Here is a 13,929-nt window from a genome sequence, read left to right on the forward strand (position 1 = left end):
CTGCCTGCATGCCATCCCTGCCTTTTGGTGAGTGCGGTCTCGTCAAGGTCCATCGGCCCAGGGAAGTTTGGGCAGTTCCGCCCTCTGGCGAGCCCAGACACCACGCACCTCTCTCAAACGGGCAGCGCTAGCCCGATAATTAGGGGAAAGAAATAGACAAAGCCACATGGGTCGAGCTGCAGAGACGCAAAGCGGGCACGTAAGTTTTAACCATGCCATTCCCCACCGCGATCACAGAGCATGCCGGGCCTTTGCGCAGAAAGGCAACCAATTCCTCATCCTTCATCTACACCGGGCTATCCTCTTACCTCTGCTCTGGTTCTCCTAGGATGTCTTCGTCTATTTAGTTCCCTTCGTCTCTGTCTCTCTCCGGCTGGGCTAGTCAATTGCAGTATGGCCGTTCAATGACTCTCTGTCTCTCACTCTGGGGTTGGATTCTTACGTTTGCGCAACCATCAGCCTGCCGGCATATGATTGGCCTGTCCATCACTCTGACCGACTGAACAGGTTTGCTACCGGTTTATATGAACAGGGAGCCTTCCAGAGTAGTGTGCTGTCTTTCCGACTTCACCTGAACGTCATCTGAACTTGAGCTGTCGAGGAGTTGGTGGTGACTGGGGCTGCTTTCTCTCCCTGTTTGTTAGCACAGCAACGTCTCATTTCCCCGTCACGTCCAGGTATATATCAATTCACTGTCGGATGGTGACTGCCCCTGCCTCAAACGACGCCCCTGGTTCTTGTCCCTCGTCACGGTATTCACCTCCAGGCAGTGACGCCTCGAGGGACCTGCATAAAGATCCGCCAGCCATGCTCGTTCTCCAGCATAATGCCATCACACCAGCTTGGCGAAACCCAATAAGCAACAAGAACTCTTTCTCAGCCAACATCAGTCCTCTTTTCTCACCTCGCGCTGGCCCTGGTAAACATCATTCTCAAGAAATAGCTCCATCATGACTGATTTCAATCAAGAACCCGATCCCTTCAACAACGACACAATGTCGGACTTCGCCAACGGCTCCAGTCCGGACAGTCCGTTTCCCTCATCAGCCGCAACCTCCAACCCTTCCGAGAACAATACAGATCTTGACCCAGCCGACGACCTTCATACGAATGGATCTGTCCTCGCCCCGAACGGCATTGCTCAGTCTATCTCTCCAGAAGTCGATGCCGCCCTCGAACCCTATGACCACCCAGGCTCCGATCATGTTATTCAACTGTCCAGCATTGAGCACTGCATGCCTCGGTCGTACATTCGCATCTGTTTTGCGTATCGCCTACCGAGCCCAGAAGTGCTCCCGGAGGTGGTGGAGAAGTTGAATCACTTCGTCCGGAAGACTGTGGATGCGAAGCCATATTTGAGTGGCTTTGTGGTAGCAGTGGACAATCCAGGAAATCGTCTGGGTGCAGTTGAGATCCGATTTTCTGATACGGATTTCCTTGAATATCCCAACGTTAGTGTGCGTGAATTCAGCCGCGAAGAGTTCCCGTACACCTATGACGAGATCTGCGAACGCGGTCTCCCACCCAGCGTCATCAAGCCTGAGCTTGTCTCGGCGCTAGGGGAATCTGCTGATGAGCACCGGGCCCCGGTTTTCAGAGTCCAGGCAAATGTCGTGGAGGGAGGTATCATCGTGTCCGTCTACCTCCACCATTGCATCTCCGATGGCACGGGCTTTGGCTTGCTCGCTTCGGGCAGCGTTCTGAATGATGACTTCACTTTTGACCGTCACTTGGACACTCGTGGTCATGATATACCCAGCCTCTCAATGAGACTGGACGCGTTCGCCACTCGCAAGAGTATCGTCAGAAGAGAGCTATCTTACCCTTTTGCCAACCAGATCACCAATCGTGAGTTGAAGTGGAAGACAGCCCAGCCGATGCCTACAGAACAGGAAGCCATCAAACCTCGGGGTCGTGGCTGCGTGTTTGCTTTTCCCTCGAGTAAGCTGGAAGATCTGAAGCAAGGGCTCCAGGCTCATGCTAGTGGCGCCTTCATGACTCGACATGACGCTTTGCTGACCTTGATCTGGCATGGAATGACGAAGGCGAGGATCCCTTCTGTGCCGGAGGTGACTACCTCGAAGCTTCTTATTCCCGTCGACATTCGCAAGAAGCTCAAGAAGCCTCTGTCAGAGTCCTACTTTGGGGCTGCGGTCGATTTCGCCTCGGTGCAAATGCCTCTTTGCCACTTGGCGGATCACAGTATCGCTTCTATGACCGAGACGGCACTGGCAGTCCGCAAGGCCATCAACTGCGTTGACGAGCCTTACATCCGACAAGCGATTGCCTTGGCAACATATCCCAATCCGAAAATCGACGTCCGAGATTTGCAAGCGAGCAACATGGACCGAACCGACGGCGCAGATATGTACATCACGAGCTGGGAGAAGTTGAACATTTACGAGTCGACGTTTGAGATGGGCCTCGGTCGGCCAGATTGGGTGCGGAAGCCCTGGAGTAAGGATCCTGGCTCATGCATCATCTTGCCGTACGACGACCGAAAGGACTACCTGGAGGCCGTCATACAGATGGCAGAAGCGGACATGGCCCGATTGCTGGAAGACGCAGACTTTATGGGATATGTGACCAGATGGATTGAATGATATGGCTGGATGTCAGCAACTCGTTTTCGTTATGGCGCAAGGGACTAAAAGGAGATCGTGGAGTCACGAAGTATGTTGGCGACCTGGGGGCTCGGGGGACTCGAAAAGCATCTTGGGGGGTGATGACAGTTTCTTGAGCAGGGAAAATCTGGAAGGACATCACCACTTACTTGGCGGGCTGGAAAGGCTGGAAAATCACATAATGGAGGGCAAAGAACGGAATGCGAGAAATGTACAATTACTCTCAAGCGTGGGACGCATCGAACATCGACCGGCAAGTGAGGAACTAGCTGATGGGACTGAGGGCAACGATATGATCTAGGATGACCAAGACCGTTTCTGGCTGGAGGTTTAACGAAGTTTTTTTGATACGATCAGAGACTTGATTTCAATATTTCATCGAGTCTTGACCTGCAGAGATGAACGGAAGTGTCTCGAACGTACCGAGTCCATGTGAAAAGGGGGAAGTTGCTGAAGGCGACATCGGTGTCGTGGGGCAATACATATCACGTGCTATCGCGTTTCGGTAAAACAATGTTCCTTAGTTCTCTTGCAGCGTTTGGTGGCACGTAAACTCATCAGAACGCGTCGAGGCAATTTTCCCCCACGACAACGCGCCGTTGCTATTTGGCCACTGCGCACTACTTCTCACTGTGCACTACTTTCCGAGCACCCACTGCCTCTGCCAGTAGACTCAGCTGCTCCATCTTCTTCGTACAGGGCTCATTAAGGTCGCCTCCTCGCCGCAGTTCAGAAGATCATCATGACTCAAATTGAGAGCAATGACACCACTCAAACTGACTACGAGGACATGCCTGGGGGTCCTGGAGCACCCATCCCAATTTCTCAGTTGGTGGTAAGCTTCCCAGTAGATTTTCCACGCGCATCGCAGACAGCTGAGCCGCTCCCAGGGCGTTGCAGGATTGACTGAACGAGACATCAAATTGGTGACAGAGGGCGGTTACCATACAGTCGAGTCTATTGCATACACGTAGGTATCAACACTCGCATCCGGTGCAACCAAGCTCACCAGTCGATACAGGCCGCGCAGGCAATTAGAACAGATCAAAGGCATATCGGAGGCAAAGGCTTCCAAACTATTGAACGAAGGTTTGGCAACACTGGCTGCTCTTGGAACCTAAGCTGATCTTGTGGCAGCAATGAAACTGGTGCCCATGGGCTTCACGACCGCCACCGAGATGCATGCCCGAAGGAGCGACCTGATCTCGATAACCACCGGCTCGAAGAACCTGGACCGACTGTTAGGCGGTGGCATTGAGACGGGCTCCATCACCGAGATCTTTGGCGAGTTCCGCACAGGCAAGAGTCAGATTTGTCACACAATGGCGGTTACATGCCAGTTGCCTTTCGATATGGGTGGTGGAGAAGGGAAATGTTTGTACATCGACACCGAAGGCACCTTTCGACCCATACGTTTGCTGTCAGTAGCACAGCGATATGGCCTCGAAGGCGAAGAGGTGCTTGACAATGTCGCCTATGCTCGGGCGTACAATTCTGAGCATCAGCTACAACTGCTCCAGCAAGCGTCGCAGATGATGTGTGAAACCCGGTTTTCCTTGCTGATTGTTGATTCAGCGACTTCGTTGTACCGAACAGATTACAACGGCAGAGGAGAACTCTCATCACGACAGTCACACATGGCCAAGTTCCTGCGCACGCTCCAGAGACTCGCGGACGAGTTTGGCATCGCCGTGGTCATCACCAACCAAGTAGTTGCACAAGTGGACGGCGGACCCAGCGCCATGTTCAACCCAGACCCGAAGAAGCCCATCGGCGGCAACATTATTGCACATGCCAGCACCACCAGACTAAGCTTGAAGAAAGGTCGAGGCGAGACTCGGATCTGCAAGATCTACGACAGTCCATGTTTGCCTGAGAGCGACACGCTGTTTGCCATTTATGACAGTGGAATTGGCGATCCTCAACCCAAGGACGACAAGGAATAAGAAGGGCAAGGTTTATGTCCACGATTGAAAATTCATGCATATGAGCAGGTGGTATGATGTACAGCTATCAGCAGCGGCGCAAGGGAAGTCGTTTAATGTCTAAGTATCGCTAGCCATAGAGCGAGCATCGAAAGGGGTCAAGAGGCGCACAATGGTTATTGGCAAACTGGGCACAAGCGCCGAATTCCCCCAGAATGCAACACCCAGCTGAAAGGCGAAGCTAAAGAATGTCAAGAACGAGTCCCGGGTAACTATGAAGCAGCAGGCGTGCATAAGGATGAAAGTTAAGCATTGTGGCTGATGGCTATCACGGTGGCTCGGGCAAATGAGAGAGGGGCCTTGTGCGATGGATGCCAGCTAATGAGCCGTGAAATTTCAGGTTTTGGGAGGAATGTTACCTGTCGGAGCCCGTCTGTGGCGAGCCAAGGTGGTAGGGGATCGACGGAGAAGAATCGTGCTGGTGGCGCTGTAGGGACGGCCTGCCCCGAGAGATTCGGTAGAGGAGCGCATCCGAAGCCTACGCCTATACCCCGAATATTGTTCACAGTCCATAATGCCAGGTAGGCACGGAGTATATGGAAAGGCAATTAATTGTACGAGTACGAGTTAAGAAAGGGGCAGCGGCGAGCCAGCTGCAGTGGTTCCCATTCGTGACCCGCTGGCGGGTGGCTGGCGCTGCTGTGGGTGATTGCCCGTGGCTGGTTAGTGAGGCCTAGTGAGGCCGAGGGAGCCCATTCTCCAATCCGCCTGGGGCAGAGGCCCACGCTTAGGGGGGGGCCGTCCGGCTGCTGCTTAGGCGTGACCCTTGGCGTCATCATACATGGGCAGCCGAAAGCAGACCAGAGTACCGAGTAATACAACAAGAATGCGTCTCACCAGCCTCTCACCACCTGGAAACCGATCGACTGCGCTGCGAAACCCACGAGGGACGGACCACGACGGCATCAGATTGCCTCGCTAGCACATCTGGCCCCATGAACTACTATCAGCTGCCAGTGTCCTTGTGAATCTACTCTCTCGATCCATAATTTGCTCGAGCGGTGGTCGCTGTAAACAATTCTCCCTCTCCTTGCTTTTCTTTCCTCTTTCCAAGCCACATTCTTCTTCCTTGTGTTGCTACTACTACGCCTTACACTTTGAGTTTCGTCTTCACGCTGACCGTTGGGACTCGAGCTTCCCGTCGGACGGATTGAAGGAGCGCGACTGTGATTGCCCGCAGCAACACTTTTGTGAGAGCTGGTCGGCAGACCGTTACAGTCAATGGAAGGTGGGCTTGGCAGCACTCAGACTCAGTCGACCTGTGCAATCCGCTGACAGGAAATACTAGGCCAAACAGACGGAAACACGGCCGAGGGCCAGTACCAGCGCGTCGCAGAGTCGCAGGAAGGCTATGGGACAGGCCCCGAAATCACAAACTCCAGCTCTGACTTCGAAGTCCTGTGTGGCCCTCTACTGAACTACCAGCGTATGAGCGATGAAAGCCCCTCGAATATCTTCTGGCACGGCTCCGTCCTTCTCGTCACGACACCCAATGTCAATACTCCCAGTCTGGAACTAAAGACCCTTGGGGCATGGGAATCCGGCGCAAAGATCAAGTCTTCTCCGCCGCAGTTGGTGCAAGGGTTGAAGCTGTACTCGGACCCGGACAAGACATTTTGGCGGTTCACTCTCAAGGTCCCTTTGGTTGAGGCGGAAGCAAAATGGCAGTACTCGATACCAAACATGCGATTCCTCACCAATGTTAGTAAGGAGCCGTCGAGGCAGTTTGTGGTGCCTTCCATCACGCAATCCATGCGCATCATGTTCCACTCGTGCAATGGGTTTTCGGTCGGAACGGACGAGGACTTTTGGTCAGGTGGGTGTCTTTCGGTCGGAACCTGAGACGAATGGACGAGTACGCTGACGTGTAGTCATCTAGGGCCTGCGTTGTGGCATGACGTCCTGCGCACTCACGAACAGCGCCCGTTCCATGTCATGATCGGTGGAGGCGATCAGATTTACAACGATTCGATCCGAGTCAAGGGACCATTGAAGGAGTGGACTTCGATTGCCAATCCCAAAAAGAGACGAGAATACCTGTTCGGCGAGGATCTGAGGGATCGATGCGACAAGTACTACTTTGAGAACTACATACGATGGTACTCCACCGAACCTTTCGCCTCGGCCAATTCTCAGATTCCCCAGATCAATATCTGGGACGACCACGACATCATTGACGGGTTCGGTTCGTATACCGACCATTTCATGAGATGTGCTGTGTTCCGGGGGCTTGGTGGCGTCAGTTTCAAGTACTATTGCTTATTCCAGCACCACACCGCCCCTCCAGTTTCCACATTCACCACGGACGCGCCGAAGACCATGGGTGCTGATGCCAATGGCACGGCAGGGGCCGATCCGCGGCAACTGAGGAACACGTATGTGTATAAGAGGACGGCAGACGACCCCAGTTGGATTGTTGGCAAGCGTCCCGGTCCGTACGTTGAGGAGCGGTCGAGAAACCTGTACATGCGCTTGGGTCGCCATATCGCTTTCTGCGGTATTGACGCCAGAACGGAACGGACGAGAAAGCAAGTCAATTATCCAGACACGTACGACCTGATCTTTGAAAGACTGGAGAAGGAGTTCACGGCTGCGCGGGGAGAAATCACACACTTGATTCTCCTCCTCGGCGTGCCCATCGCATATCCCCGACTGGCATGGCTAGAAAACATCCTGACGTCGCCCCTGATAGCCCCCGTCCGCTTGCTGAATAAGAGGTTCGGCTTCGCCGGCGGCTTTTTCAACTCCTTCGACGGCTCTGTTGATCTCCTAGACGACTTGGACGACCACTACACGGCACGCCACCACAAAACTGAACGACGCGAATTGGTGCTTCGATTACAGAAACTCTCAACCCAGTTTTCCGTTCGAATCACCATCCTCGGCGGAGACGTGCATCTCGCAGCTTTAGGCCGCTTCTACTCAAGTCCTGCAGATGACATGGACCCGATTCACGATCCACGATACATGGCCAACATCATCTCCAGCGCCATCACCAACAAGCCGCCTCCCCGAGCTGTGGCAAACTTACTAGCGCGGAGAAACAAAATCCACCATCTGAGGGATGGGAATACCGACGAGACACTCCTCAAGATGTTCAACAAACAACCAGGGGGCGTGATGAAAGGTGCGGACTGGAATCAATGCACGATGCCAAGCAGAAATTTTGCGTGTATCACCGAGGTTCCCGATGACGAGGACTCGCGACCAGCAAATGGCATCCTCAATGGCTCTGCCGACTCGCAATCGACGTCAAGTGCCGTGAATACAACGGGCAAGACGGGCAAATCTCGTCCTCACACGAACAAGGGTGCACGCGACGGACACGGATATCTACACCTCGGTGAGGAGGGGGCGGGAACAACACATTTAGCCGCAGATGGGATCAGTTCAGAGGCCGTCGGCCCGCCGCTGAGGGGAGGCTTGAACGTCGCGATAAGGGTCGAGATCAACAACCGAGACCCAGAAGGGAGGACGGAGGGATATGGGATGAGCAGTAAGTGTTTACGGTGTTGTTATCCTCGTTGACGAGCCTGCTAATGTTTTGGTCCACAGTTCCTAAGCTCACGATCAAGCCCACACCTCGAACACCAGAGACACACGGATAAACGTCGACCACACCGGTGGTGGGTATTTTCTTAGACACAGTTCGACTGCTGACCTGTCCGTCAGGTGGACTCATTTTAGAGATGAGGCCCATCCTTGACCCAAAATTTTCCGATATTGATCACCCTGTTATTATTAAACATTAGTTTATCCACCGCCTCAAATAGAGGGGGTGGGAAAATGAGCGGCGGCGGCGGCAGTGCAACACCAGCGCAGCAGCAGTAGGAATTCCCGCTCCACAAAGACCAGGAGAGAAGGGAGGTGCGTATAATGTAATGTACTAGTACAGTCAGTCAGACAGACAAACAGAACAGAACAGCGAGACAATGTATCGGTCCCATGGATATTTGTGTACCATGATCACCGCCACTGGACGATACAATTCAATCGATATCTTTGGTATGCTCGTCGTCCATTGCAGGATGTAGAGTGTAGAGTATAGAGTATACAAGTACGCGGTAGCTCGGTGCGTAGCTAGGTGGGTAGCTAGGTAGGTAGGTACCTTAAGGTAGGTGAGATGTACAGGACAGGACAGGACCCGGATGGGTTGGCGAAACGTGGTGCGACGAGGATTGTATAAAGCAACCTCTGAGGGCCGCATGATACTCTCTGCTTTCTGGACCCGGTATTCCGTATTCCGTACTTGTACACAGTCTCTCCTCTCTCGCGTATATCGTCCAGTCCAGGAGACAATCTGTTGCTCACACATCCATATCCATATCCATATCCAAGACACGGTATATTCTGCACACGTACACGTACACGCAACACGCACGACGTCCTCTCAGCTTCCTTTCTGACTGCACGCGCGTATCCCTTCCCTTGGCCTTTTCTAAAAAGATCCCAACGTCAGGGAGATCTCGAGCCGCGAGGCACAGAGTCTTGCTTGCAATCAGCCAGCCAACCAAATCATACCCTCGACTCGTACATGTGGTTGAGCGTCCCGCTTCGCTTCAACCCCATGCCGTTGCCGTAGTAATTGTCCTTTTTGTTCGGAGGGGGCACCGCTGCCACCACGCCGTTCCCCGTCGTCCTCGTCGTCGTCGGCAGCGGCCCGTTCCCACTGGCCCACTGCCTCTTCCTCTCCTCCTCCTCCTGCCGGCGCCGCGTCTCCTCCTGTTCCCGCTCCCGCTGCCTCGCTGCTGCCTCCTCCTCGGCGCGAAACACGAGCCTCGGCCCGGAGATGTTGCTGAGCTCGACAGCCCCGGCTGCTCCTCCGAGCGTCGTCTTCTTAGGAAAGTTCTCTCCTTCGCCGCCGCCGTAGCCGCCAAAGTCCACCCCGGCCCCCATGGTCCGCACGTGCAGGCCGCGCACGTGCTCGGCCCGCATCCACTCGCGGCGCGCGCACTCGACCAGCCCCGCCGCCAGCGCGACCATCGCCCACTGCAGGAAATCCTTGACCGTCGCGAGCGTGCCCAGCATGTTGGCCAGGCCCGGGTTGCCCGTGTCGTGGAATCGCGACTGCGGACACCACCGCGGCACCTGGCCCTGGTGGCCCGCCAGGATGGGCGCGAGTTCGCAGGACGTGCACAGCACCGACTGGGCGAACCACATCAGCGTGTGCACGATGGAGACGCAGAAAACGAAAAACGTCGTCGTCACCGTGTAGTTGGCGTCGTATGGCTGCGGATTTCGGGACTGTCTCGGAGATGTCGACGCCCCGCCGCGGCCGTCGGGATATGGCGGGCAGGGCAGGCCGTTGAATTGCAAGGCGGCCAAATGAGAGACCGTGTACAGTAGCGAGATGAAGGGAATGGTTCCGACGTAGAATACCAGGGGTCTGCGTGGGATTAGGGTCAGCCATGAACACACATTTTTCAACCACTGACGAAAATGCAAGACTAGTGTTGGAAGACGCATTATCGTTATCGGAAAGAAAAACTCACAGCCATCTGCTTGCTCCCGGAACCATTTCGTGTGCCCACGCCCCATATTTCGACGAGGCAATGAGAATGATGATGGCCAAGATCAAGGAACATATGAGCAAAATCACTTGGACGGCTCGAGTCTGCATCTTTGGCACCGACGTTGTGCTGGGTCTGGTCGACTCGGATGACTTTTAAGAAGAATGAAAAATGTCCACTGTAGGAAGTAGGACGAGCAGCGTCCTGCACCGCGAACGGAGAAATCGAAATCCCTGAGTGAATGACCGAATGAAGCGGGATCAAGCTGACGGAAAGAATGGAAAGGGTGTCTAGTAGCGTCCAGCGCTCAGCGCCAGCGCCTTCGAAAGGAAACGAGAGTCGAAACCCAGAAGGACAAAAGGAATGGATCTGGGTCAGTCGACCTTGTATATGTAAACGAGAGTATAAAAGAAGGAAAGGACAGGTCTACCCGCCTGGGGAGCTGGAGACAAAAGAGCAAACGAGAGATTGGCGAAGAAGGCAACCGAAAACAAGGAAGAGGGATAGAGTCCAAGTCAGATACGGGTGCCCGGACGACAGGGCATCCGTGAGAGCTCCTGGTCGATGAGCCGCAGACCCCATGCTCGGCGGGTAGATCAGATCAGGATCGTGTCGGAGGGGTGCCAGATCAGGCATGTCCAAACTCTCATAACGTGACGATATGGAGTTTGGCTTGGGGTCTTGACCATAGAATAGCATGATATCTGCCGCTCAGGAGATCCCGATCACGGCTTTCTGGGCCGTGCGCAACTCCTGTAGCACATGGCGGCAGTTGGAGGGGATGAATTGGGTCAAGCGGACGACTTGGCATCGATCGCGCGCGGGGACCCAGACAAGTAGTGCCGCAGATGGATCGAGAGTCTGTTGAGAAAACAGCCAGAGGTGAGGCGCCGGCCCGGCAATATCGCGATGCGGGGGGTGGTTTGAGACTGTTGTTGCTGCAGAAGTTGGTCTGAGACTCGAGGAGGTTGAGCTTCGCGTCTCAGAATGTGTCCCTCCGAGGCAGCGCTAGACCCGATCTGGCAATTAAGGGGAAGGGTTGCGTTGCCACGTGACCAGCGGATGGACTGACAAGGCTGAGCACGAAACCGGATCCTGGAGAGCCAACCACCCCGAGACAGCTCACCTCAGCTCAGTATGACCCTTGTCCAGTTGGGGTCATTGTCGGGATCCTTGCAATCTTGTAGTATCTCTCCTTCAGAGAGGCCGTGCACATACGCTTCTCCAAGTAGGGTGAAGACCGGCATGCCATCAACGTCACCAGCATCCGCTTTCCGGAGTACAAAGGGTAGCGAACCTCCTTTTAGAATGACGATATGGTCACCTTTGGTAAGATTCTTTGGTCCCATGCCCATGTAGCCCTTCGTCGTCCTGAAAAATCGTCGGCCGATTGCTGATTGCCGAAGAGCTGCGTTATAATGTTCACCGTAAGCTGGTTGCTCGTTTCCAAAGAATTCACCTGGACGGGGATATCTGTCCTGGATGGAAAGAGGCTTTCCTTCTTTGAGACCAGCGTCGTTGTTGTTGTCTGACTGGCCCGAGTTGACTCGCTCTTGGTTAGCTGCAATGGCCCATTGAGGACAGATGCACGCAGGCTTTTCGTCCTCGATCTCAACCTCGAGAATCTCCGGATATGCCAGGAGGAAGCTTTCCGCAAATTCTGCTGGTGGTATAACCAACTGCTTCCCTGATATGGCTCTATTTGCAATCAGCGTGCGCCAGAAGGCATCAAACGGTCGTTGTCCCGTTGGGTAGGAGTTGAACTTGGCTCCAAAACACCACCAAAGACTCAAGAGGTATTGCTTTACGCCGATGATGCGATGTTCGGGCAAACCAGCCCTCCCAGACACCTCAATCACTTCGGCCTCTCCGCCACACCGAGCAGCTTCTATGAGCACTGTGTCCACGAGATATGCATCAACCTCGAGCAATCCAGAAGCAAATTTCGTAGGCAGTTCAAGTCTCGTATTCAGAGAAGCGCGATAGTTCGCCGTTGACGTCAATCCGGACGATAATATCAATGCTGGCTCTTTGGGGTAGCTGCTCCAGTCCGGCACCCAGGACGGCAAATGAGGTTGTCTCCTTGACTTACTGCAACCGGCGTCAGCAAGCATATCGAGGGACTTCTCCTCTGCCAATGTAAGCCGTGCTATCTCCTCGTAGATCTCTGGCACCTGCAGGTCGTAATCAACTTGAATCACCCTTTTACCATCCAGAATCTGCAAATGTCCATTCTGTTGCACGTTCGTGGCAGCTACCCTCGAATGTTTGATGACATATTGATTGTTGACGAGACCGAGAAGTCCAAAGACTTTGTCGGCAGGATGGGTTGATTCCTGCTTCCACGCTCTATGAAGAAACCAGTGTAGATTCTGGGCAGGGCCTTGTTTGGATTGGATTTTATAGTACTCCAGGAAGATTGCAGCCGCAACGGGGTTCCAGCCTGTGCCCTCGATAAAGGCGCCTCGGAGTTCGGGGGTCACAACTTCAGGATCATCGATGATTTGCAGCGGAGCCAAGCCGAACTGCGTCGAGGAATTGATGAGATCAAGCCATTCGATTTTGTGCTCACCGCAGAGAAATACGGGCGGGAAAGCCTTGTATACGTCCCACAGGCAGACTTCTTGAATGACCCACAGCCGCCTGAACCAAGCCAATTCCGAGAACCGAGTCAATGCGAGAGCCTGTTCCACGGTGACTTCAGTCTTTGGGAGTCGCTGTGCATGGATCGGACCGGACTCGACATTGTCGGGCTTTGGGTGAGTCCTGTTCTCGACTCGGAAGCTCTTCGATGCACCTCGGATCAGATCCACAGCGACATCAAGTCCATCTGGCGGATCACCCAAATCGACAAACACCTGATTCGCGTGGCGGTAGATTTCGTGCATATTAGCAACCTATTTTCACAGTCAGGTAAAATAAATGCCGACGTCCGTCCCTAAACGCCTCAACTGGTAGAAGTTACTCGTACCTACCTGGGCAGACTTCTCTTCATTGTCATCCTGTTGGATGGAAATAGCATCCGCCCATATCCGAAGCCAATTCTGCTTTTCGAGGCGCCTCCATTTGCGCAGAGCCTTGTCCAGGGTTGCATAGATGTCGAGTCTCTTCCCATTGCAGTAGGACGGTACTTTAATATTCACATCGCCACAAACGTAGCTGACTTGACGAACGACCCTATGTCAGCTCAAAGAAGCTTGCAGCACGACTGAATGGACGATGAGATGGGAGGGCTGGACTGGACCCACTGGCAATATACTGAGCCCTCGAAAGGGAATCTAGCCGGGTGTAGTGCAGGGAGTACCGCAGAGGCTCGTCGTCCGGTCCCGGGAAGAGGTCAATGACCCTGATGTACGAGTCGTTCGGGAAAGGCTCGTAGTGAAAAGAGCTGTCGTCGTCCCGAGGCTTCCCATCCTTCTCCCACGTACACCCGGGGCAGTTGCCAAAGGTGAAGTAATGGATCAGATTGCCAGTGTCGGCGTCAACCACAGCATCGCCCCGTATTCTGTAGTGGAGAAGAACATGGTGCTCGTCATCGCACCGCTTATCCCCCGAATGGCATTTCTCACAGATGTCGAAGTTGCCCTGGCGGCAGACCGAGCAGTGATAGAATGTTTGTTCCTGACGAATGAAATCGCCACATGTGTCGCATATTTTGGTCATATGTAGAGACATGGTTGCGATTGGGCTTCGAATGCGTGCCCTCAAAGACAGCAGCCACCATCTAGAACGACTCTCGGGACGGTAGCGGTCGCGATATGCCCATACCTGGGGAAGGGAATCAAGAAGACGAAAGATGCGAAATGCACA

General features: G+C 54.0%; 5 protein-coding genes across 7 annotated transcripts; 3 read left to right on the forward strand and 2 right to left on the reverse strand.

The window, feature by feature from the left end:
- The first annotated feature begins 302 nt into the window (after positions 1-302).
- Positions 303-2,971, forward strand: PV07_03730. 2 transcript variants are annotated; one of them, XM_016390478.1, is made up of 3 exons: positions 303-442; positions 508-919; positions 970-2,971. In XM_016390478.1, the coding sequence occupies exons 2-3, from the start codon at positions 700-702 to the stop codon at positions 2,601-2,603; spliced, it is 1,854 nt and encodes a 617-aa protein (XP_016252380.1). In that variant the 5' UTR covers positions 303-442; positions 508-699; the 3' UTR covers positions 2,604-2,971. The 2 variants fall into 2 exon arrangements, with proteins under 2 accessions (XP_016252380.1, XP_016252379.1); XM_016390477.1 differs by having other exon boundaries at positions 303-919.
- A 253-nt stretch (positions 2,972-3,224) lies between these two features.
- Positions 3,225-5,170, forward strand: PV07_03731 (DNA repair protein rhp51). The gene is made up of 4 exons (XM_016390479.1): positions 3,225-3,459; positions 3,515-3,594; positions 3,646-3,713; positions 3,762-5,170. The coding sequence occupies exons 1-4, from the start codon at positions 3,367-3,369 to the stop codon at positions 4,568-4,570; spliced, it is 1,050 nt and encodes a 349-aa protein (XP_016252381.1). The 5' UTR covers positions 3,225-3,366; the 3' UTR covers positions 4,571-5,170.
- Positions 5,171-5,427: 257 nt separating this feature from the next.
- On the forward strand, positions 5,428-8,652 carry PV07_03732. Of its 2 annotated transcripts, XM_016390481.1 has the most exons (5): positions 5,428-5,837; positions 5,898-6,425; positions 6,489-8,105; positions 8,165-8,235; positions 8,282-8,652. In XM_016390481.1, exons 1-4 carry the CDS (start codon positions 5,831-5,833, stop codon positions 8,215-8,217), a joined length of 2,205 nt encoding a protein of 734 aa, XP_016252383.1. In that variant the 5' UTR covers positions 5,428-5,830; the 3' UTR covers positions 8,218-8,235; positions 8,282-8,652. The 2 variants fall into 2 exon arrangements, with proteins under 2 accessions (XP_016252383.1, XP_016252382.1); XM_016390480.1 differs by having other exon boundaries at positions 8,165-8,652.
- Positions 8,653-8,779: 127 nt separating this feature from the next.
- Positions 8,780-10,878, reverse strand: PV07_03733 (uncharacterized protein). Its single transcript, XM_016390482.1, has 2 exons — positions 10,102-10,878; positions 8,780-9,995 (listed from the first exon to the last, which is right to left on the reverse strand). Exons 1-2 carry the CDS (start codon positions 10,227-10,229, stop codon positions 9,125-9,127), a joined length of 999 nt encoding a protein of 332 aa, XP_016252384.1. The 5' UTR covers positions 10,230-10,878; the 3' UTR covers positions 8,780-9,124.
- A 322-nt stretch (positions 10,879-11,200) lies between these two features.
- Positions 11,201-13,794, reverse strand: PV07_03734 (uncharacterized protein; the record flags this gene model as incomplete). Its single annotated transcript, XM_016390483.1, has 3 exons — positions 11,201-13,016; positions 13,095-13,282; positions 13,368-13,794. The coding sequence occupies 3 exons, from the start codon at positions 13,792-13,794 to the stop codon at positions 11,247-11,249; spliced, it is 2,385 nt and encodes a 794-aa protein (XP_016252385.1). The 3' UTR covers positions 11,201-11,246.
- Between the last annotated feature and the right edge of the window lie 135 nt (positions 13,795-13,929).

Source organism: Cladophialophora immunda (assembly GCF_000835495.1).
Source record: "Cladophialophora immunda strain CBS 83496 unplaced genomic scaffold supercont1.2, whole genome shotgun sequence".
NCBI lineage: Eukaryota > Fungi > Ascomycota > Eurotiomycetes > Chaetothyriales > Herpotrichiellaceae > Cladophialophora > Cladophialophora immunda.

What these genes read in the sequence shown, in the direction of transcription:
- PV07_03732 (XM_016390480.1), top strand. An exon ending in GGACGAGGACTTTTGGTCAG is followed by an intron (nt 6,426 to 6,488) that starts GTGGGTGTCTTT and finishes GTAGTCATCTAG; the next exon opens with GGCCTGCGTTGTGGCATGAC. An exon ending in GGAGGGATATGGGATGAGCA is followed by an intron (nt 8,106 to 8,164) that starts GTAAGTGTTTAC and finishes TTTGGTCCACAG; the next exon opens with TTCCTAAGCTCACGATCAAG.
- PV07_03730 (XM_016390477.1), top strand. Translation starts at nt 700, where the DNA reads ATGGTGACTGCCCCTGCCTCAAACGACGCCCCTGGTTCTTGTCCCTCG. An exon ending in CTCACCTCGCGCTGGCCCTG is followed by an intron (nt 920 to 969) that starts GTAAACATCATT and finishes ATTTCAATCAAG; the next exon opens with AACCCGATCCCTTCAACAAC.
- PV07_03731 (XM_016390479.1), top strand. Translation starts at nt 3,367, where the DNA reads ATGACTCAAATTGAGAGCAATGACACCACTCAAACTGACTACGAGGAC. An exon ending in GTCGAGTCTATTGCATACAC is followed by an intron (nt 3,595 to 3,645) that starts GTAGGTATCAAC and finishes CAGTCGATACAG; the next exon opens with GCCGCGCAGGCAATTAGAAC. An exon ending in TTCCAAACTATTGAACGAAG is followed by an intron (nt 3,714 to 3,761) that starts GTTTGGCAACAC and finishes ATCTTGTGGCAG; the next exon opens with CAATGAAACTGGTGCCCATG.
- PV07_03733 (XM_016390482.1), bottom strand. Translation starts at nt 10,229, where the DNA reads ATGCAGACTCGAGCCGTCCAAGTGATTTTGCTCATATGTTCCTTGATC. An exon ending in CCGGGAGCAAGCAGATGGCT is followed by an intron (nt 9,996 to 10,101) that starts GTGAGTTTTTCT and finishes AATCCCACGCAG; the next exon opens with ACCCCTGGTATTCTACGTCG.